At 40.2% G+C, this 24,665-nt stretch overlaps 1 protein-coding gene across 1 annotated transcript in view; it reads left to right on the plus strand.

The window, feature by feature from the left end:
• Window positions 1–16,951, plus strand: part of FBXO43 (F-box protein 43) — a 32,002-nt gene extending 15,051 nt beyond the window's left edge. Inside the window, 7 exon segments of the mRNA XM_052651582.1 lie at window positions 5,041–5,489; window positions 5,754–5,814; window positions 5,816–5,825; window positions 7,936–9,418; window positions 11,771–11,873; window positions 16,391–16,597; window positions 16,703–16,951. Coding sequence (XP_052507542.1) covers window positions 5,041–5,489; window positions 5,754–5,814; window positions 5,816–5,825; window positions 7,936–9,418; window positions 11,771–11,873; window positions 16,391–16,597; window positions 16,703–16,951 — 2,562 coding nt within the window.
• The last annotated feature ends 7,714 nt before the right edge of the window (window positions 16,952–24,665 follow it).

The raw sequence follows: 24,665 nt of genomic DNA on the forward strand, positions 1-24,665 counted from the left end.
TGTGGATCACAATAAACTGTGGAAAATTCTGAAAGAGATGGGAATACCAGACCACCTGGCCTGCCTCCTGAGAAATCTGTATGTAGGTCAGGAAGCAACAGTTAGAAGTGGACATGGAACAACAGACTGGTTCCAGATGGGGAAAGGAGTACATCAAGGCTGTATGTTGTCACCCTGCTTATTTAACTTATGTGCAGAGTACATCATGAGAAACCCTGAGCTGGAAGAAGCACAAGCTTGAATCAAGATTCCTGGGAGAAATATCAATAACCTCAGATATGCAGATGACACCACCCTTATGGAAGAAAGTAAAGAAGAACTAAAGAGCCTCTTGATGAAAGTGAAAGTGGAGAGTGAAAAATTTGGCTTAAAGCTCAACATTCAGAAAACTAAGATCATGGCATCTGGTCCCATCACTTCATGGTAAATAGATAGGGAAACAGTGGAAACAGTGTCAGACTTTAATTTTTTGGGCTCCAAAATCACTGCAGATGGTGACTGCAGCCATGAAATTAAAAGACGCTTACTCCTTGGAAGAAAAGTTATGACCAACCTAGGCAGCATATTAAAAAGCAGAGATATTACCTTGTCAACAAAGGTCTCTCTAGTCAAGGCTATGGTTTTTCCAGTGGTCATGTATGGATGTGAGAGTTGGACTATAAAGAGGGCTGAGCACAGAAGAATTGATGCTTTTGAACTGTGGTGTTGGAGAAGACTCTTGAGAGTCCCTTGGACTGCCAGGAGATCCAACCAGTCCATCCTAAGGGAAATCGATCCTGGGTGTTCATTGGAAGGACTGATGTTAAAGCTGAAACTCCAGTATTTTGGCCACCTGATGCGAAGAGCTGACTCATTTGAAACGACACTGATGTTGGAAAAGATTGAAGGCAGGAGGAGAAGGGGACAACAGAGGATGAGATGGTTAGATGGCATCACCTACTCGATGGACATGAGTTTGGGTAAACCCTGGGAGTTGGTGATGGACAGGGAGGCCTGGTGTGCTGTGGTTCATGGGGTCGCAAAGAGTCAGACACGACTGAGCGACTGAACTGAACTGAATGAACATATTTGTCTTGTGATCTTGAATACTAGTGCTTTTAAATCCTTATAGTGTGGTTATGGAGATACATGTTGCTATTTTTCTCCCCTGAATATCTGTTTTCCTTTTCCTTGATCATATTCATTTAAGTATACTGCATAGCTTGAATATCATGGTGATGGAAAACCTTTCATTATGTATTCCTGGATAGTTTCCAAAAGAAGCATTAGATCAGTGGAAAACATTTGGGTTTTAGAGTTCTGAGGTCAGTAACGAGTTTACAGACAATCCAGAAAGGGAAGGGAAGAGGCCAAATACTGTGATGGGTAAATAATAGGAAAATATAGCTCAGTGGCTTAAATTTGGGCTATATGAGTAAAGCTAGGGCAAGCTAACATGTAACCAGGTGTCTTTTGCCCCCCTTTTTTTGGATGAGGAGTGGTATTAAAAATACCCTTTGACTATCTAAAGGAGTTATGGTGTACTCTTTTACTCTTCAGTTGGAACAAAAGAAAAATTAACTACAGAAAGAGAAAAGGGCAATGTTTAAATGGTGTTTGGGGGTGTGTGGATTTTAACCACAGACCAAATTCCCTTCCCTTTTTACATTACAGTGGAGTGTGATGCAGACCTTAAAACAGGTAACCAAAAAGGAATTTATTTCTTTTTGACTGCTCTGGGTCTTCATTGCTTTGTGAGGGCTTTTTCTAGTTGTAGCAAGTGGGGCTACTCTTTTTTGGGATATGTGGGTTTCTCATTGCGGTGGTTTCTCTTGTGGAGCACAGGCTCTAGGGTGCACAGCCTTCAGTAGTTGCTGCATGCATGCTCAGTAGTTGTGGTGCATGAGCTTAGTTGCCCTGCGGTATTTGGGGTCTTCTTAGACCAGGGATCAAACCTGGGTCCCCTGCATTGACAGGTAGATTCTTAACCATTGGACCATCCCAGGGAAGTTCCAATAATATGGTATTATAGAAGGTGATACATGATATGGAGAAAATTCAGCAGAGGAGGATAGCAAGTGCTGGGCGGGGAGAGGCAAAATAGAGCCTGGATTGTAATAGAGACTTGTTTGAGGACCTAGAAAGAACACTCCTCCCTCTACCTGAATGTGTGACTGAGGCTTCAGGAAGGTGCCATCTTGAAAATGTGTAATTTACCAGTTCCTTACCGTAAGTCCTACTGGTACCTCATACTTAACAACCTTGAACTAAATTCATCTTACTTTCTCCCAAACTTGTGCTCTGTTCCTCATTCCCCTGCTCCAGGCAGCTGGTTCTGCTGACTGAGTCGGGTCTAGGTTCTTCTCCACACCCACTATGTTCCAGAGTAATACAGTAGATTCCAGTGCCCCTCTCACCTCCCTTCTTTCTGTCCTCCACTCTGCCACCAGAGTGGTCCTTCTAAAATGCTCTGCATTGCTGAGAGGATAAACTTCAGACTCTTCACATGAATCTAAAACTCTCCATGGCTTGACTTCTTGTCAAGAATTTTCTTTGCCCTTTCCTGGAACGAGTCAGTTTTCAGCTATAACAAGTTATTTACAGTTTCTGTAATGTGCCCCCATTGTTTCAATTCTCCTGCTCTTGCACATTTTGTTTTGAGTTTAGAATCACCTGCTCTCTTGAAAGATGTCACTCGTCCTTCAAATTCCACCTCATATATCAGAGTGTTTAAGACTCTGTGCTTCCATTTCAAAGGGCATGGGTTTGATCTCTGGTTTCAGAAATAAGATCCCACATGCTGTGTGGGTGAAGCCAAAAGATAAATACATAAAAGCATATCACAGTCTTTGTATAGTCAGCTCTGCCGCTCTTCTTCTATAGCGTTAGTTATAGCATTTATACCAGCTAGCCGTAACTGCGTCTTTCCATCTTTGTTTTCCCAGTACCTAGCCCAGTAATTTGGAGAAGGAAATGGCAACCCACTCCAGTATTCTTGCCTGGAGAATCCCAGGGACAGAGGAGCCTGGTGGGCTGCCACCTATGGGGTTGCACCGAGTCGGACATGACTGAAGCGATTTAGCAGGAGCAGCAGCAGCCCAGTAACTGGCACATTGAAAGAAAGTGAAAGTCAAAGTCACTCAGTCGTATCTGACTCTTTGTGAACCCATGGACTAAACAGTCCATGGAATTCTCCAGGCCAGAATACTGGAGTAGGTAGCCTTTCCCTTCTTCAGGGGATCTTCCCAACCCAGGGATTGAACCCAGATCTCCCACATTGCAGGCGGATTCTTTGCCAGCTGAGCCAGGAGGGAAGCCCAAGAATACTGGAGTGGGTAGCCTATCCCTTCTCCAGCGGATCTTCTCCACCCAGGAATCAAACTGGGGTCTCCTGCATTGCAGGCAGATTCTTTACCAACTGAGCTATGAGGGAAGCCCTCATTTGGCACATAGTCAAAGCTTAATAATTGTTAGTGAGTCTGATTTTTTTTTTTTAAATATATGGCATTTAGAATATCGAAGGGGCATCCAGATGGAGAAGTTCTGTGTTGGAGGAGAGTGGTAGCAGTGGCTGTAACTGACTTTAAAGTAATGCTTTTAACTCCTAATCCGAATTATGTAAGCACAGAATGGTAAAGTAAGAAAAATGTTATGTAGGACGCCCCATTTAGGGAATAAACAGAGGAAAAGAAGACAGAAAAAAAAAAAAGAGAGAGATTAGAAAGAAACTGCTAAGAGCAGAGGATGGAGCCTGGCACATAAAATATCCCTTTTTAGATGTCTTTTTTTTTTTTTAAAGCATAATCTAGTCTACAGATGCTGTAACCAAGTTAGTCATACCTTTCAGATCTTATCCTGTGTGTATCTGTACTTCTTAACGATGGCATTCGGTTTGTAACCTGCTTTTCACGCTTCATTTCATCTCTGGAAACATCTTCAAGTGAACGTTCTCCTACATTATTTTTAATAGCATCCCACAGTAGGACCTATTGGATTTCCCAGACGGCGCTAGCGGTAAAGAATCCGCCTGCCAGTGCAAGAGACTTGAGATGCCAGTTCGATCCCTGGGTCGGGAATCCCCATGGACAGAGGAGCCCGGTGGGCTACAGTCAGTCCGTAGGGTTGCAAAGAGTCGGACACGACTAAAGCAACCTAGCACCCATGGCGCCTAGGACCTGTTAACCTTTCTATACAGTGCTGCCCGAAGTTAAAAGGGAGGTGGAGGTGGTGGGGGTTGTGCGGGGGGGAGGGGGAGGGGCGGGGAGCGGGGATGGGGGTGGTGGTGGGTGGGATGGGGGGCGGGAGGTGGGGGGTGCGTGAGAAAGAGCCTACCAAATTAGAAAGCCCTAGGTGCCTCAGAGGGGCTTTCCAGGTGGCGCTAGTGGTAAAGAGGGCTTCCCTTGTGGCTGTGGTTAAGAATCTGCCCGCAACGCGGGAGACCTGAGTTCGATCCCTGGGTCGGGAAGATCCCCTGGAGAAGGGAAAGGCTACCCATTGCAGTATTCTGGCCTGGAGGATTCCATGGTCTGCATAGTCCATGGGGTTGCAAAGAGTCGGACACGACTGAGCGATTTCCACTCACTCACTCAGTGGTAAAGAACCCGCCTGCCAATGCAGGAGACTTAGGAGACGCGGGTTCGATCCCTGGGTCGGGAAGATCCCCTGGAGGAGGAAATGGCAACCCACTCCAGTGTTCTCGTCTGGAGAATCCCATGGATGGAGGAGCCTGGAGGGCTAGAGTCTGCGGGGTCACAGTGAGTCTGACACAACTGAAGCGGTTTAGCACGCACGCGGGTGCCTCGGTGCGGTGGAGGCGCGGAGAGCTGGAAAGCAGAGGCGGAGCACCCGGGCGCACGCAGGGCCGGGGGTCTGCGGGGTCGCGGGGCGGCGGCCGGCGGGAGGAAGGGGCGGCGCGGCGCGGCGCGGGGCGGGGCGGGGCGGGGCGGTTACTCAGGGCGGGGCGGTTACTCAGGGCGGGGCGGTTACTCAGGGCGGGCAGTTCAAACCGAAGGAGGGAAAAGGCGGCGGCCCCACGCGGAGCCGGCCTGGAGGTTGCCATAGCCGAGCATCCCTGGGGACGAGGCCGCGGCTCCTCGGCGGCGCTCGGGCGGCTGCCGCCCACACATCCCCGCCCGGCGCGTCGGCGCGGTGGGCGCGGCCGCGCCGGGGCCCCCAGGTGGGCGGGAGCGGGGACGCCAGGTGTGTGAGGGCGGCCGGCCCCTGGGCGTCCGCTGCCCCGCGCCCGCTCAGCTTCCCAGGGGCCGCGACGAGAGAGGCGCCCCGACGCGGTTCGCCTTCCTCTCGCTCTGGTTCCAGGCGACGCCGGCCCGTCCTCTTCCCGTCGGCGGCTTCCTGGGGCCCTGGGGCCGGCCTCCCTCCGCCAGCCCGGCCTGGGGGAGGTCCGCGGACCGACGAGCGGCCTGGCTGACGCCCCCGGGGAGACCGTCAACCGGCCACCCGCCGACGGCACCTCGGGCAGGACGCGACCGCGCAGCAGCTGACCCTGCGTGGTCAGAGAGCCGAATTGGGGCCGTTTTCCTCCGTCCCGACACTAGCTGGAGCACACAGAGATATGACAATTTCTGTTGTCTGGAAAGCTGGGGGGAATTCAAAGTGATTTAGGTCTTTTAAAGCGTTAGAAAATAATCCCGATAGCACGTACTTGAGGTATCCTTCAAATCTTGGCCGGCATCGTGCTGCTACTGCACGTTTCCATTAATTGTTCAAAATTAGTTGTCTCTTTAAGTGGTATTACTTTGGCGTGAATTTTAAAGGCAAAGTGAGAAATTTCCTTTATCGGAAGCCTACGTAACGTTGGCGTCTAAGAACTCAAGATTTTACTGATGGTAAGATGTTGCACTTTAACAAATGAAGGAAATTCGGTTTTAATTACTTTAAGTACTTCATTGAGTTAACCAGTGTTTTTGTTTTTGCCTTTTTAAAGAGCACTATAGAGATGTGTGTTCTTTATCAGGAGCTTGGTTTTAAAAAATGAATATTGAAGAGGCTTGTTTGTTTCATCAGTGAACTGTTGAATCAGTGAAACTGAGCAAGTCAACCGGCATTCCACGATTTTGCATAAATACTTTTGAAGTTTGAAAAACCACGTTTTGAGACCAGTGTCTTGGATTGAAAATGATGAAAGATGGAAAAAAAAAAAAAAGATGACACCAGAGAAAGCACGGTGGAAGCAATTTCAAATGGGTAGATGAACAAAAGGAAAATCGGAAGGTTTTTGTATGTCTAAAGCAAGTGGTCTATGGTTTTTAGCGGGGAGAGGATTTTATTTGCATCCCTGCTTTTGTTTCCATCAATTTGTCTCTCAGGTTCCCAAATTCGAGCATGGTGAGACACCTAGTGGTGAAGTAGAAGAATAGTTACATTTGTTTTAATTTTAAAAAGTTTTAAAAAGGCTTGGACCTAACTTTACCAAATGACATGAGAGAAAACTGTTACTTAATAAAGTGATTTTCGGAGAGTAGGAAACATTCGTGTGTGGAGGTGTAATTTGAAAACAAAAATTGTTTTAAAATATGAAATACAGAAAGCAAAATTTGATCATCTTGGCTGGTAAGCAGGTACAGAAGAGACCAGTGATTGTCACAATCTGAGGGAATCTAAGTCAGAAGAGAACATGTGTGAGATTTACCAAAGTAGAATATAGGTTTTAAAAGTTGAAAAACACTTACTTTGCCCAGTAATAATGATCATTATACCACAAAGAAACAATTTGGTTTTTTGGTTAGAATAGCAATTTAACAAAAATGTATTCACTTACATGTTTAACTGGAACTTAGGCATAAATAACTTTCCATTATACTCAACTAACAATATATCTTCCCAGGATCTTTTAAATAGAGAATCATGTATTCGGTCTGGAGAAAACTTTAAAAGAATGAGTTTTCTTCATGTCCTTTTAATAATCTGGAGAAATAGCTTTCTTATACTTTAAGATTTAATTCAAGTTTCGAAAAGTTTAAGATTTAATTCAAGTTCTAAAAAGGAATGCAGTGATACTGTTGAAAACCTTAAAGAGTTTCCTTAAAAAGAGTTTCCTTAAAGTGTTTCCTTAAAGTTAAATGTTTCCTAGTGTCCTTCCTTACAAATATAATACTGAATCACACTTCTCTAAGTAATGTACTTAAATTCTTTATTTTCAATTTAAGAATATTATAAAGGGTGGGTTCCTGAGTAGAAAATATTTACCAGATGAGACACGAATGAGTATAACTTTCCAGGTTTGAGATGGCCTGTGGAGCTTTGGTTCATTTTGGTTAGCTCAAGAAATATGTTGCTAATTTATCAGTGAGCCAAAGAGCCTTTGCAAAGGTGAAAGCCTTGGAATTCAGACCTTGTGAATGGTCAGAAAGACCAGGTTTCTGAGACAAGCCCATGTTACAAGTGTGAGTAACATTATCCTAGAGTTGCTTTGCTGAATTGCTGTTTTATTCTAGTGACTGCACTCACTTGACCAGTGGTCAAAATCAGCATATAGTTTTTTTAAGCATCTTTATTTATATTACAGAACTCAGAAAGGAAATATCCACTTGACTAAATATAGGCCAGCACAAATAAGTTAGAATCTTGGAACTACAATAATGTACTTTAGCACTGTAAAAATTATAAGGTAATACAATCATCTAAAAATTATGCCATGATATTTTTTTTCTCCTCAAGCGTAGTTAATGAAAATATCTGTGCACAGTGCCTAGACTATGCTTAGTCAGGTAATCTGTGAACATTTATATCCTGGAAATTTTGGTTTTTATGATGTTGAAACACTGTCGTAAGTAAGATATACAGGAGTATATAGCAGAGGAGATTTGTTTTTTTAAAGTAACTTTTTTTATTGCCATACAATTTTCCATAATCATCTGTGCTCATAACAAGTATTTTGGTATTAGCTGCCAGGCTATTAATTTCAAAGGAAGAATAAAATTTGTTTTCACTTTGTAGAAACAGAGCTTTTGAAGATGTCAGAAAGGCATTCAGGTGAAGCCGGCACTGGAGCAGGAAATGAGGTCGACTCTCCTATTGTCAGGCTCAAGTCCTCCAGCTTTGGAGACCTTTGTTCCACATCTTCTTTTCAAGATAGTGGCTACAGTGAGCTGTTAAAATCGTGCAGCTTTGATAATACAGATAAAGAATTATTTGGAAAGAAAGAAAGAGGCTCAACATTGATCCACGAATATCCTGAAACTTCAAGTTTGGCCTTAACTCATAGTTTAGAGTCTCCCACTCAAAGAAAGAGATTTGTCTTCCTCAGGAAGGAAAATGATAAAACCCCAGACCTTTGTGAAACTCCTAAAGTCAGTGGAAAAAAACATTTGCTGCGCAGAAGATTGGACATATCTTTCTCTCTTCTAGACAGGGATGTGGAATCACAAAGCAGTTCCCTCGAAAGCAGTACAAGCCAAGTTCCCAATTTAGAAAAAAATATTCCAAGCAGTGCTTCAGGTTTTCTAAGGCAAGATACTTTTAGTTCTTTAGTTACTAGCACTTTGAGAACAGAAGAAGTAACTTCCAGCAGTCAAAAACTGAGACTTAATTTTTCTCAACAGAAGACTTCCACAGTGGATGATTCCAAAGATGACTGTGGCCTATTTGAAGTTGAATGTATATCTCCGATTCAGGGCAGTAATTTTAAAGACTCTATCACACATGACATCAGTGACAGCAGTCTATGTATTAATAATGAGAATACATATCCTGAACTTCTGGGCTCTTCTGTTGGTGGAACAAGCTGTAGAACAGATGAGGACATATTTGTGACTCCAATCAGTAATCTTTTACCAAGTGTTAAATTTAATGCAAGTCGAAGATTTTCTCCTTCAGCTGGAGTGAGACGCAATATTTCGACCCCTGAAGACAGCGGTTTCAACTCACTTTGCTTGGATAAATCAGAAGATCCCCTATCTGAGCAAGAGGGCTCTTTCCAAGAACTACTTCAGAAACATAAGGGAACTCTCAAAGTCAGGGACACCATAAAAAAGTCAAGGCGTCTTGGAAGATTGAGAAGACTGTCCACCCTTCGGGAGCAAGGCTCACAATCTGAGACAGAAGAAGAAAACCAGACCTACCTCTCTAGCTCTGAATCAACACCAGCGACCGCTTCAGACATTTCAGAGAGCCAACAAAGCAGTGACAATAAGAGTGAAGATTTAAGCTTTAAGAATTTATCAAAGACCCCAGCCTTGCAATTAGTGCATGAGCTTTTTATGAAAAGCAAAAGGAAAAGATTCCAGCAAAACGGTGCACATGAATTGTTAGAAGAAAGGGACGGGGGGAAAATAGCTGTACTACAGCGTGTACTTGCAGGACTGATTGGCAAGAAAATGGGTATAGAAAAGCTGGACATCTTAACAGAATTAAAGTACAGAAATCTAAAGCATGTTCTTGCTATGGTTTTAGATTCCTTGACTGCAGAAAGCCTATGTAGGTAAGATTTTTTTTTTTCCTGAAATAAAACTGCCTTTTATCACTTTCTTTTTTAAGGTGGAAAACTTTTCTGTTAGTTGAGTAGCTTTTTGAAATTTTGTTTTATTATCTCTGTCTTGGTTACTTTATGTTTTATCAAAGATGGTTAAGTGAAATTCTTCAGTGTCAGAAATTTCAGTATCTTGAATGCTGCTTCATAAGTAAACAGAAACTGAGTCACATATATGGAAGTATTGAGGGTAGGAACTAGTTACAAGACTAAATTGAGACTGCTTATACTGGCAGTTTTGCAAAGTGCAGGACTATCAGAAGACAAGCCCCATCGGTATGCCAGGACCAGGAAGGAGAGAAGCCATGTGGAACAGGATTTCTGCAAGGTCATGGTTGAGGCAGGACAAACAAGAGAGTTAGTCAGTCTCTTTTTCCATAGGTATATGTCAAGAGTTTGGTTCATCGAATCCTTATTCTTTTCTGGCTCCTACTTCTGTTGAAACCCTTCTTCACCTTTCCCCCATAAACTGCTGCTGCTGCTAAGTTGCTTCAATTGTGTCCGACTTTCTGCGACCCCATACACGGCAGCCCACCAGGCTCCGCTGTCATAAACTAAGTGTAGGCTATTGCACAGAATTGTAGAATTTCATTGCTAGAAGTCTTCTGAAATGTCTAGTCCTTTCACATATTTGCAAATGAGAAAACTGAGCTCTAGAGAAGTTAAGCGACCTGCCAGCAGTCACTTGAGGAGATAGGAATGGCTGCAGATCTATAACTGAGCCCTCTGATGTCTAAGCCCATATTTCCCCACAAACTCTTGTTGAGGTTTCAGTCCTTTCAGAATAGTCTTGGTCAGGAATGTCTTTGGTGTAACCCAAATAGGATAATAAGAAAGATTAATGACCTATATGTCTATGCCTTAAAAAATGTTCAAATGAGATAAATTATTTGTTTAAAAAATTAGGGATATGGCTATGATATAGGGATTTTGTTTTTACATGACGGAATATTTGGATACAGACTAGTTAAAACTTGGGTGACCCTTTTAGGTGCTCACTTGTGGGACAAGTGATATTCAGTCATATTGCAATGTAAGTGAAAGAGCACATTGCAATAAATGCCTTCCCTGCTCATCCCTCAAGATTTCTAGTATTTGCACTGCAGAGTGCATGTGTAACTTGGCAGTGCTTATTCTTGGAAATGTGAGAGACAGACTCAGTTGAAATAGCTGAGGTGCACACCCAACTATATATTGATGGTTCATTCCTTTTCCATTAATGAGTGACTTTTTGCTAGTTCCTCTCCATCTAATACAAGGTGCCTGTGTCAGCTTAGAGAGGCAATGGTAACTGAGGTGGCTGGAAGGATAGTAGTGTTGATACCTTAGGTGTAACCTGGGGCCCTCCATAACCTTCTCTTAACCTCATTCACTTTTATTGATAAATAAGCACTCACTGGACATAAATTATGTTTTTTTCTTTAGCTGCTTTGTTCTCATAAACTTTGGTTTACAAAATAGAAACTTTGTAGTGCTGCTCATAATAATATTTATTATAGCTGACCCTTGGACAACCAGAAAATAGGGGTGCTGACCCTCTGGTGTGCAGCCTAAAATTTAAAATCTTTGTATAATTTATAGTCAGCTCTCTGCATCTGAGTTTCCTCTGTATCCATGGTTCGGCATCCCTGGTTTCAGCTGACCAGGGACTGTGTAGTATTTACCGTGGAAAAAAATCCACATGTAAGTGGACCCACAGAGTTCAAACCCATGTTGTTCAGGTGTGGGCTTAGTCACTCAGTCATGTCTGACTGTTTGCAACCCAGTGGACTGTAGCCCACCACACTCCTCTGTCCATGGGATTTTTCCATGCAAGAATACTGATGTTGTTCAGGGGTCAGCTGTATCTGGCACTTAGTAGTTCCAAAACAGGATTGATTGTTTTTGTGTTTGTTTACTCAAAATGACAGATATTTGTTAAATACAATAATAGGAGAAATTTATATAATCTCTTGCACTGTAGCTGATAATCATTTGTGGCATGTCATGTTCCAAGTTTTAAATATTAGTGTTGCATGTAAGTTAAATCCTCTTAATCAGTCTCCAGTGGACTCACTTGGGTTTATATGAAACTGTTTTATTTCCTTAACCGTTTGTAAGATAGTAACCTATCAATATGATGCTGACATATTTTAATAGGTCTTCTCTCACAGCTATGCAAATCAAGTCATATTTTTAATGTGAAATTTTAGCTTTAAATTAACTATCCAAAATCTTTATAAACAAGTTTCTCTTATTGCCATATGTAAAAAATGCTAATTCTGTGGCATATATACAATATAAGGACTGATTTTTTCGTTACAGTGTTTGGAAAGTGAGCAGAAATTGGCGCGAAATTATTGTTCAAGATAAAAAAGCAAATCGAAGGAGGAAATTACATATCACACAACTGAAAACAAATTCTGAGGTAATGTATATAATGCTATTCTAAAACATGTTTGTATGAGTATCTGATAATCACATATGTCTGGACAACCTAATTTGGTTTTCCTGCTATTCTTTGGTCTTTCTCTTTATCAACATTCACTCGTAAGTTCTTTTTTATTCCTTTGGTCACACCACAGTCTTGCAGAATCTCAGTTCCCCCACCAGGGATTGAATGCCAGTGAAAGCCCAGAATCCTAACTACTAGGCCACCAGGGAACTCCCACATTCATAAACTCATTTCCCCCCGCCCCCAAACTCCATCTCTACCAAGTCCATAAATGGAGTGGACTAACTGAAATGAAGAACATCTTGCTGGGTTTTGTTGTTTAAGTATATATGCTGTTATCGGTATTTGATACCATTTTAATAGGATATGCCAGATCCTGTTCATAATTAGATATTGTTATAGCATTACCTATTCAGTCTTTTATGTGCTTCCCTAGTGGCTCAGCCGTAAAGAATCTGCTTGCAATGCAGAAGACCGCCTGCCAGCGCAGGAGACGCCTGTTTGACCCCTGGATTGGGAAGCTCCCCTGGAGATGGAAATGGCAACCCACTTGAGTATCCTTGCCTGGGAAATCCCAGGGACAGAGGAGCCTGGAGGGCTCCAGTCTATGGGGTTGCAGGAGTCGGACATGACTTAGTGACTAAATCATGCAGTCTTGACGTAGTATACTTGTCGTGCACTCTACTCAAGTATAGTCTTGAGTAGATGGTGTATGCCAGTTGCTCAGATTACCGTGCTGAACGTTTTTGACATGATCCCTGCTCTCTTGGAGCTTTACACCTAATATAAACAGGTGATTACAATACAGGTGTGTTAGAGGAAGCTCAGAGTTAGATCTATTAGGACATTTAAAAGAAGTGTTTGATATTTGGGGATCAGGAGAAGGAAAAAATGCATCTCAGCTGAGACTCGAATAATGAGTTAGACGGGAAAGTTGTTTCAGCAGAGGGAATAGCAGGAGGTGAGTGAGCATGGCGTCTTAGTACTTGTAAAGCACCGTGAACTTGCACTTTCTCAAAGCTTTGAGGTCCAGCCCTGAAGTTATAAGCAAATATCTGATGACTCGAGTACCCATATTTACTATGTATTCAACTTTTAGACCTTACTTAGGCATAAATACCAAGAGAAACTCAGAATTAACTTCCTTATTCTTATTCTAGTAAAAAGCATGTAATAACACAAGTAAACTTATACTTTGGCTAAATATAATTGAAATGAGGCATGTTGTGCTGTGCTTAGTCGCTCAGTCGTGTCTGACTCTTTGCGACCCCACAGACTGTAGCCCGCCAGGCTCCTCTGTCCATGGGGATTCTCCAGGCATGAATACTGGAGTGGGTTGCCATGCCCTCCTGCAGGGGATCTTCTGAACCCAGGGAGGGAACCCAGGTTTCCCGCAGTGCAGGCGGATTCTTTACCGCCTGAGCCTCCAGGGAAATGAATCATAGTATAAACAAATAGGAACACCCAGATACAGATTGAGGATTTTCTCATTCCAAGGAGATATTAGGGACTGCTGTTAACTAAAGTATTGACTTTCTATTTTATTTGAAGGCAAGTTTTATCTTCTCACCTATGATAATCCCTCACAAGCTACTTACTGCTGTAGCTGCTGGCTCTGGGAGCTTATAATATTGAAGATATTAATTGCCTTCTTAACATATCTTTTTAGAGTGGCACCCTACTGCTAAGGACAGACCAAAAAACAAATTTTTAAGCAAGTACCTATTAAGCTTTTAGCTTCATGCATTCCTTACATCCTATGTAAAAGAAACATTGGCAAGCCTTGGAGTAATTCTAGACAAAGTATTCTACCTTATATCCTACTTTTAAAAAAAACTTGGATTCCTAAAGAACTCTATTTTTTTCCTTGAGTTTTCCCCCTTATTTTGATTTGCTTTAAATTTTTAAAAAACTAAAAACAAGTACGTGGTTTAAAACATCAAATTGGACTTTGAAGCTTATAACAAAACGTGTATTTTCCTGCTCTTCCTGCTCTTGATTCTTGCCTCATCAAGGCAATCAGTTTCAACTCTCTAGTTGTTCTTTTTCTTTTGATATTCACCTGCGTATTTCTGAGTAGCGTGTCTTCACTGCTATTGCTTGTTTAGTTTTTTCTGTAGAGGAACTAGGTTAGTTCTCTAACGTCTCACTACTACCTGCCTACCCAGCTCTTCCTCTGAAGTCTTTTCTCCTAGTTTATGAATGTAATTACACCATCATTAGTGAATCAGTGTTAGGTGCTGACATTATTAAGACTGCGTTGAGATTATTATGACTTTTTGACAGCCGTAACATGTAGTACAGTATGATTATACCTGTTACACCTTTTTTCTTATATAACTTTCCCCCTCACAGTTAATAAGTTAATAATTGCCCAGTTTCTTTCTTTTTCCTCTCTTTCCCTTTCTCTCTCCTTCTCCTTCTCTCTCTCTTGCTCTTTCTTTTTTTAGTGTTTCTCTATACAGATGCCTGTCTCACCATCCGCCAGAACTGGAACTCTTCTCTGTGTAAGTCTGAATAAATCAGGTATTCTACCTGTTCCTTCTTTTCTTCAGAGACATCATTCCAGATGCCCTTTGCCCTCTTGTTCCCGAATGAACTGGCTGCTTTCTACCTGCACTATCCTAATGTATATCATTAACCAAAACAGAAAAATTATAAAACAAAGTTGTTTGATGGTTTTCCTCACATGTGTATAGTGTCACTGAAAGATCCTTACATGTGAAAAATAAATGGCACACGCACCAGTTAAGTGTAATAGGATCTCATTTTATCTGTTTGCCTTGCAGCAGTGAGAATGACTATAAAATTGGAATATTACACTATTTCCATAAAATTTCTTAATTTACAGTAGTCTTTACTGTTTACTTATAATCATGGAAATGAACAACAGTAAGAGACTCCCCTCTCACGTTTAAATATTTTCTGGTATGGTGGGGGTGCCTATATTTTGAAAAATGTTGTTACTCATGAATATTTGCCTTTGTTGACTGCTAGACCTTACACTGTTCAGAGATAGTAAGCTCTGGGAGGATAGGGGTTAGACTGTTTTATTCACTGGGCACCTATTAGAAGAAATCTTTGTTAAATGAATGAATGTTCTTCTATGGCTGAAATTCGCTTTGACAATATATCTCTATTCATTTTTTGGTGCATGCATCATCACTGTATTTGCCAACTGCGTGGAAATCCAGTGGGTGTTTTCTTTTAGAGTACTCTTGTGTCATATGCTTCTAGCCTAGGCGGCAAATCATTTATAGGATGTAACATATTGAATCCTTGAGTAAGTTCAACTGTATTCATTCTAATTTCTAAAAACCAGTAGTCACCCATTACACATATGCCTATGTTGTTACGCTGTCAACTGCATAATTTTTCACGGCCAGCTAGCTTCATTCCTATACTTACCCTACTATCATTTCTCATGTTCTACCTCTTCCGCCTTTAGGAAACAATTCTGGCAAAGGGAGGCTGTCAAGGGAGAGAAAACACAATGATAGGTGGACACTCGGAAAATTGACCTATAGTATATTTTATTTTAATAATTAGTTAACGCCAGTTTGTTTAAAAAAAAAACCTACAATAGTTTTTCTCATTTCCAACCTTAACAAAATAGAAGGCTATAAGTATTATTCACTGAAAATATTTCTTGGCTAACTATTTGAGTTGGAGAAGGAAATGGCAACCCACTCCAGTGTTCTTGCCTGGAGAATCCCAGGACGGCGGAGCCTGGTGGCTGCCGTCTATGGGGTCGCACAGAGTTGGACACAACTGAAGCAACTTGGCAGCAACTATCTGAGTAATGTGGAAATCCATTTCAAATAAGAGATATTTTTTTCTCCTTTAAAAATATCAAAGCTGTTTAAACTCAAGTGTAAAAATGAATCAAGTTTTGCAAGTATTTGGTATTTGTAAAAGCCAGCCAAACAAATTGGGTTTCATGGTCTAACCAGGACCATTAATTTTCTGACATGCGGCTGAAGTAAGAAATCTTCACAGAATTCCATGATGTCCCATAGCAAATTTTGAAAAAATTTACCTCCTCTTTCACCTTGGGCTAAAAGGGGACTTGATAAACTCTGACCTGTGGGCCAAATCCTGTCCATCACCTGTGTTTCTATAATAAGTTTTATTGGAACAGCCCTGACCCTTCATTTACATATCTCTGTAGCTGTGTTTGCTAAAATGACAGTTGACTAGCTTGCAACTGTCTGGTCCTTTCCAGGAAAAATTTGCAAACTCATGCCTTAAACAGAAAAATAACCAATGATGCAAACTTAAAGCTAGCATTTATTGTTTCAACTTTGTATTTTTCTTTGACTTTTAAATGCTAGATAAGAGAATTTTTTTTTTCCTCTCTAAAAAGGAATGGTTTAGCGAGAAAATTCTAGTGGTGCAGAAATCATTTCCAAACATGTTACATGTGCATCTGAAACCTGTCCTGGAACTTTCGATATGGCAGTGTTGACCCCTCTTGTCTTTTACCACAGGGAGCTGTATTAAATGTTGAGGATGCCGCCACTCGGCTCCATCTGTTAAATCGATCAGCTTTAAGGTCTGTGCAAGCACAGGCTAGGACACCAGGTTTTCAGAAAGAACAAGCTTCAACATTTTCTCCTTGGGGAGAAGTTTTGACACCTATAGCAAGCTCTTCTGTTACTCACTTAAGTAGTAGTAAACAGGAAGAATATGTCAAGGTGAGTATTTATCATAAGTTATTAGGAGTAACTATTTACAGAGTTTGAAATAAAGCTGTCCTCTATGTGAAAATGGAAGATTTAGTGTGTGTGCTTTTACTGCAGGTTGCCAAAACACTTTTTATTGATGAAGCGTTAAAACCTTGCCCAAGGTGCCAGTCCCCTGCTAAGTACCAGCCTTATAAGAAAAGGGGGCTATGTAGCCGCACAGCCTGTGGCTTTGACTTTTGTGTGCTATGTTTGTGTGCTTATCATGGGTCTGAAGAATGTAGTAGAGGAGCAGCAAAGCCAAGAAATAGAAAAGATGTTCTTCCAGGAAGTGCCCAGAGTAAGCGGAATTTAAAACGCCTCTAAAGAGACTTTAAATATAAAAGAAGCATTCCCTCTGAGCAACATTTTGTGTGACTTAAAATTATGAGTATTTTGAAAGCATGCAAATCTCCCCATCAATGACAGATGATGATTTATTTCCTGTTTTGTATATATTATGATCCATGTCATTGTATGTTTTCTTTGAAGTAGTGAGTTTTGGAAAAATCTAATTTTACTATGTCGTTTTTATTCATTTTAATAACTTAGTGTTTTTAAATAAAGAATTTTTAGTGTTAAATGTATTTAACTGTTTCATGTAAAATTTAAAAACTGTGCATTTCATCACTATGTGTTGAAATGTTCTTCACTAATCACTTTTCAAAAATAGTTTTCCAGATAATATTAAAATTTTTGAACTTGAGACAGATGGCCTTATAGATTTCAAAATCTTTGAATATTTGACTGAAAATGAAATATAAATAAAATGTTTTCAGAAATTCTGTTGAGTTTACTCTATAATCTCAATCTTTCTCTTAATTTAGCAAGTGTCATATTTGGGCAGACTTCTGGTTAAGTAAAATTTACTTAATATTGATAACTAAGCAGATTTAAAAAGTAGTTTATTAGATATATGTGGTTATTCCAGTGAGAGTTTTAGGGAATTAATAAATCCCCATAAGCCACACAGAAGTTTCTTTTACCTTGTTACATATGAAATTGTCAGTAGTGCAGTGTAGGAATCTGGAATCCTGCCTCTAATCCATCCAGAGGTACTTTGTTATTGTTCCACGTTCCGCAATCACACTGCCCTCTCTGTATGTCACATTTGTCATTTTGGTTACTCAATCCACTAGAATATAATATTTTATTTCACTCTGGTGGTGAAAAAGTAGATTTTACCATGTTTAGTTTTAGAGATAAATAATCTCCATGTGTTATTCTCTACTTAATGAACTGTTAAACAATTGAAGTTTAATTAAAAAAAAAAATTCTGGCTTTAAATTGGGATGAGTATTTAAATTGATAATGAGTGAAAGAGTGTAAGGACTTAGTGCCGTGTATTTAAATGAATTTATAATAAAAATAAAACTTTGTGAAGACAAAAGATCAGAGTAGGAATTCAAAAGTTAATGAATGAAGCTAATTCCAAGCTTCTTATTGGTAGGTTTTACAGATGCAGTGAGGTCAAGGGGTTGGTAGGTTAACTGGAAGAGGATCACATGGTACTCATGAATGACTTTATTAAACAAAGTCTCCAGATATCCGGAAAATAATCATTATCCTAATTATTGTCAATTATTGATGTATTATTGTAACTGGCTGGCAATAGCTCCAGCAGCATCCTGTGCTTTTATTTATGTCTTTAATTTTCTCTCACCGTGAGACTGTAAGTTCTGTGAAGGCCTGGACTCTGTCATATTTGATTAAAATACCATTGTATCCCTAGTACCTAGCCTGCTGCCATGCAAGTAGCAGAGGCTCAGTAAATACTCATTGAATGAGTGGATTTGTTTTTAGCGCTACCAGTGTTACTTTATTTCCAGGTAAACCATTATAATGCTGTCCTAATAATTTGTTAATTTTCAATGCTTGATTATACAAAAACATAGAATCTAAATGATTTCTTCAGTTCAGTTGCTCAGTTGTGTCCGACTCTGCGACCCCCCTGGACTGTAGCAGACCAGGCTTCCCTGTCAATCACCAACTCCTGGAGCCTACTCAAACTCATGTCCATCGAGTCCATGATGCCATCCAACTATCTCATCCTCTGTCATCCCCTTCTCCTCTTGCCTTCTATCTTTCCCAGCATCAAGGTCTTTTTCAGTGAGTCAGTTCTTTGCATCAGGTGGCCAAAGTATTGGAGTTTCAGCTTCAGCATCAGTCCTTCCAGTGAATATTCAGGACTGATTTCCTTTAGGATGGACTGGTTAGATCTCCTTGCAGTCCAAGGGATTCTCAAGAATCTTCTCTTAACACCACACTTCAAAAGCATCAATTCTTCCATGCTCAGCTTTCTTTATACTCTAACTCTCACGCCCATACATGACGACTGGAAAAACCATAGCTTTGACTAGACAGACCTTTGTTGGTAAAGTAACGTCTCTGCTTTTTAATATGATGTCTAGGTTGGTCATAGCTTTTCTTCCAAGGAGAAAGTGTCTTTTAATTTCATGACTGCAGTCACCATCTGCATGATTTTGGAGCCCAAGAAGATAAAGTTTGTCACTGTTTCCATTGTTTCTCCATCTATTTGCCATGAGGTGATGGGACCAGATGCCATGATCTTCATTTTTTGAATGTTGAGTTTTCAGCTGGCTTTTTCAGTCTCCTCTTTCACTTTCATCAAGAGGCTCTTTAGTTCTTCTTCACTTTCTACCATAAGGGTGGTGTTATCTGCATGTCTGAGGTTATTGATATTTCTCCCAGAAATCTTGATTCCAGCTTGTGCTTCATCCAGCCCAGCATTTTGCATGATGTACTCTGCATATAAGTTAAATAAGTAGGGTGACAATATACAGCCTTGACGCACTCCTTTCCCATTTTGGAAAGTATTGTGTTCCATGTCCAGTTCTAACTGTTGCTTCTTGACCTGCATACAGATTTCTCAGGAGGCAGGTAAGGTAGTCTGGTAGTCCCATCTCTCTCAGAATTTTCCACAGTTTATTATCCACACAGTCAAAAGGCTTTTGTGTAGTCAATGAAGCAGAAGTAGATGTTTTTCTGGAATTCCTTTGCTTTTTCTTTGATCCAGCGGATGTTGGCAATTTGATCTCTGGTTCCTCTGCCTTTTCTAAATCCAGCTTGAACATCTGGAAGTTCTCGGTTCACATATTGCTGAAGCCCTAGCTTAGAGAATTTTGAGCACTACTTTGCTAGCGTGTGAGACGAATGCAATTGTGCAGTAGTTTGAGCATTCTTTGGCATTGCCTTTCTTTGGGATTGGAATGAAAACTGACATTTCCCAGTCCTGTGGTCACTGTTTTTCAAATTTGCTAGCATATTGAGTGGAGCACTTTCACAACATCATGTTTTAGAATTTGAAATAACTCAGCTGGAATTTCATCACCTCCACTAACTTTGTTCATAGTGGTGCTTCCTAAGGCCTGCTTGACTTTGCACTCCAACATGTCTGGCTCTAGGTGAGTGATCACACTATCATGGTTATCTGGATCGTTAAGATCTTCTTTTTTGTATAGTTCTCCAGTGTATTCTTGCCACCTCTTCTTAATATCCTCTGCTTCTGTTAGATCCATACCATTTCTGTCCTTTTTTGTGCCCATTTTTACCTGAAATGTTCCCTTGGTATCTCTAATTTTTTTAAAGAGATCTCTAGTCTTTCCTATTCTATTGTTTTTCTCTATTTCTTTGCATTGTTCACTTAGGAAGACTATTAATAATCTCTCCTTGCTATTCTTTGGAATTTTCTTAATTCAAAGGAGGTATATTTTTCCTTTTCTCCTTTGCCTTTTGTTTCTCTTCTTTTCTTAGCTATTTGTAAGACCTCCTCAGACAACCATTTTGCCTTTTTGCACTTCTTATGGATGGTTTTGATCACCGCCTCCTGTACAATGTTACGAACCTCCATCCATAGTTCTTTAGGCACTCTATCTTTCAGATCTAATCCCTTGAATCTATTTGTGACTTCCTCTCTATAATCATAAAGGATTTGATTTAGGTCATACCTGAATGGTCTAGTGGTTTCCCCTACTTTCTTCAATTTAAGTCTGAATTTTGCAATAAGGAGTTCATGATCTGAGCCACAGTCAGATTTCTTAAATTGCTTTAAAATAGTCTCTTAATAAATAGTAATAATAAGAACAATTTCTTAATAATAAATGATTTCTTAAATTGCCTTAAAATATGTAATCAATTTTTTGGCCTACTCATTCTCTTAGCTGATTTTTCTTATAACTAGTTAGGGTGTAATGGAAGAAACAGTTCAGTTCAGTTCAGTTCAGTTGCTCAGTCGTGTCTGACTCTTTGTGACCTCATGGACTGCAGCATTTCAGGCCTTCCTGTCCATCACCAACTCCCAGAGTTTACTTAAATTCATGTCCATTGAGTTGGTGATGCCATCCAACCATCTCATCCTCTGTCATCCCCTTCTCCTCCTGCCTTCAGTCTTTCCCAGCATCAGGGTCTTTTCAGATGAGTCAGTTCATTGCAACAGGTGGCCAAAGTATTAGAGTTTCAGCTTCAGCATCAGTCCTTCCAATGATTATTCAGGACTGACTTCTTTTAGGATGGACTGGTTTCATCTCCTTGCAGTCCAACGGACTCTCAAGAGTCTTCTCCAACACCACAGTTCAAAAGTATCAATTCTTTGGTGCTCAGCTTTCTTTATAGTCCAACTCTCCCAGCCATACATGACTACTGGAAAAAACCAAAGCTTTAACTAGATGGACCTTTGTTGACAAAGCAATGTGTCTGCTTTTTAATATGCTGTCTAGGTTGGTCATAATTTTTCTTCCTAGGAGTAAGCATATTTTAATTTCATGGCTACAGTCACCATCTGCAGTGATTTTGGAGCCCAAAATAATAAAGTCTGTCACTGTTTCCACTGTTTCCCCATCTATTTGCCATGAAGTGATGGGAGCAGATGCCATGATCTTGGTTTTCTGGAAGGAACACTAGGCCACAAATCAAAAAGCCGGGGTTGGTATCCTGAACTTCTTACTAACTGTGCCCTTGTACAAGTCACTTACTGATTCCAAGTATGTTTCTTTAAATAAGGGAAATTAAATGAAATGATGTATTGTGAAATTACTCTTAATTTATGATGCCAATCAGTGTAACTACACATTTGGGTATATATAAATACAATAAAATGAAACAACAGTTATGGCTATACAGCATATGATCTTGATATTATTAGTACTATGCTGAATGAAACTGTGAAGTCAACCTCTAGCCTGCTTGTGAAAACTGTCTGACTGAAAAATTTTTTCAGCAAAGCGTTAACTGAGCATTTGCTATGTACAGGCACTGTCCTAAGTCCTTTACATGACTCAGAGGGACTCTAAGTGACTCTTTAATGCAGTTATTATCACCCCTGTTTTATATCAGGAAACCAGGAATCAGGTTAAATAATCTAAGATCACACAGATGGCAAGTGTGGGGTCTAGCAGAGATAGTCAGCCACTTGTATATGACAAAACTCTTTGCACAACTCTTGCTGATAAATTCAAGATGCATATGATTACCATGTCTTAAATGGAAGATTGTTTTGCCATTTAAGAAAAACCTATTGGTATACCAGGAAAAAAATTCTAATTTAGAATAATTCTGCCTGAATAGAGTAGCTCCTTAGTGTGTTAGTGGCTTAAACAACTATCTCATTTGATGAGCTAAATGAGTTGCATGAATACAATTGAGAGTTCAGTTCCGAAGAAAGGCCACTGCTTCCAACCCAAGGTCTTTACATCTTCATTGCATGAAGACAAAAATAAATATTACCACATTCTAGTAATGACTACATTCTTACAGGTACTGACTACTAGGTGGGAGAAAGTAGTAAGAAAAAAGCTCACCAATCATATATTGAGGGATGATTAATTTGGTACTTTATATTCTTCTATTTTGTTTCACTTCTAATGAAGACATTAGGAAAAAAATTAGTGTTAATTTTGGGAACAACCAATAAATATTTTACCTTCTACTGATTTAGGATAGCAATCTATCTCTTCCCCCTAAGGTGTGCCCCTCCTAGCAAGCCTTGCTCGCTAATGGGCAGTAATATTCTATTTGACCTCAACTTGATTCCAGGAAGGATAGAGACTTCCTGACACTCTAATTTGGAAAAAATGGTGATAAACTTGCCATAAGTCATATAAAGGAAAGTGACACTTAAGAACTATCTAATCATTTTATTCTGGCATTTCTGTGAGCAAAATAATATATGTTAAAATTTATTCCAGCTATTTAAAGACTTAGTAAAGTCTTAAAGAATTCTTAGTAATAATTTAAGGGTAGAAGTATTATTGAGAAAAAATTTTTATATGTACTTAGCACCATATAAAGCTAAGTTTTTTGACTTCTTGTTATCTTTGCTTAATTTATGACACGAAGCAAAACCATCATAAACTTACGACGCAAAAATTTACTGAACATTTTTTACATCCGATCTCTTATGTTCCTGGTTTGTATTAAGTTATTCATGTGGATTTATTTTAAATTGCATCTCTTAAAAGTAATGTAATATATTAAAGATGGAAATACCCATTATTGTTTCTGTGTATGTTGTGCTGTGGAAGTCAAAGTCCCTCAGTCCTGTCTGACTCTTTGTGACCCCATGGATAGTCCATGGAATTCTCCAGGCCGGAATACTGGAGTGGGTAGCCGTTCCCTTCTTCAGGGGATCTTCCCAACCCAGGGATCGAACTCAGGTTTCCCCGGCATTCAGGGTGGATTCTTTACCAGCTGAGCCATAAGGGAAACCCTGTGCTGTGGAGGAGAGTAAATATTTCAAAGCTCACACTAAACATTCCACAAGGGGCCGCCAAAGACTCACTTATAGTGATTTTGACTTTCCTTCAAAAAAGTAAATTTAGCTTTTATATACTTGACATCGATGTGATGTGACATTGCCAGATATGGGAAATATTCCTTGACTTAACTTTTAAAATGTATATAGAATAAATGTTTGTAGTAGTTATTACTCAGAGTTGGTAATTAAAATATTTTAGCTGGCTTGCAAGTGTGTACTGTTTTCCGGAATGACTTTCAACAGAATACCTTGTTGGCAGTTGGGTCTGTAGCTGGGCCATCTTTTTTCCCCTTGCCCAATGGCTTGCCATCCTGGCTCCCTCATCACAGACTGTGGGGCCAGAAGAATGGAAGGAGCAGTAGAAACGTGGAGGTGAGTGCTAATTGTGAATGGTGGTGGCGTGCTGCCGATTTTTTCCTTTTGGAATTCTCATTTCTGCAGAAAGGAGGCGCTGGCTCAGGCCCTACTCCCATCCTGCCTAGATCCTGCTCAGTGCCTCCTCACAGGTCTCTCTGCTTCTACTTTCCCCCCGTCTGACTCCGTCCTCAGTGTCCATTGCCAGGTTATTTGTACTAAAATGTGGCTTCAATTACGTTGCTTCCTATTAAAGATGTAGCAGAATTGAGGATCTCCTAATGGTCCTAACTTTCTAGCAATCTCTCCCACCGTTCCACTCTGCATACTTTGTTCCAGCCAAACCAGACTCACTGTTTTCTAAACGTCCCCGGTGCCGTCTCCCACTTCCTCTCTCCCTTGCCACACTAAATCCCATCAGATCCAGCTAACCCTTAGTTCCTTTCTATGAATCATTTTCTGATCTCTCCAACAAGATGAAATTCTTACCTTCTTTGAATCTACTGTTCATTTATACCTTTCTTGTGGTAATTTCTGGCATGTCTTATTTGTATCAAAACAAATTCTTCTGCCCTTAGCAAGTTCCTGAAGAGCAGAATTGTTTTATCCACCTCTCTGTCTCAGAGCAGGACATCTTGTGCATGATAGATGGTGCAGCAAGTATTAATTGCTGAATAAATAATGATTATCATATGATATGATAATATGATATAAAATATACTGTTATGAATGAAAATTAAGATATGCATGCATGTATGTGTATATACATACATAATCTTAGGAGTTTCAGGGCAGAGAATTTTGGCCTTTAGAGTGAAATATGTATCACTTTAAGTGGCATAGAACTACATGCAGAAAGTAAACAACATTCAAATTTTTATGTGCTAGGGTGGCAAAGGTACTTAATTTTTTTGT

This window comes from Budorcas taxicolor, chromosome 14 (genome assembly GCF_023091745.1).
Source record: "Budorcas taxicolor isolate Tak-1 chromosome 14, Takin1.1, whole genome shotgun sequence".
Taxonomy (NCBI): domain Eukaryota; kingdom Metazoa; phylum Chordata; class Mammalia; order Artiodactyla; family Bovidae; genus Budorcas; species Budorcas taxicolor.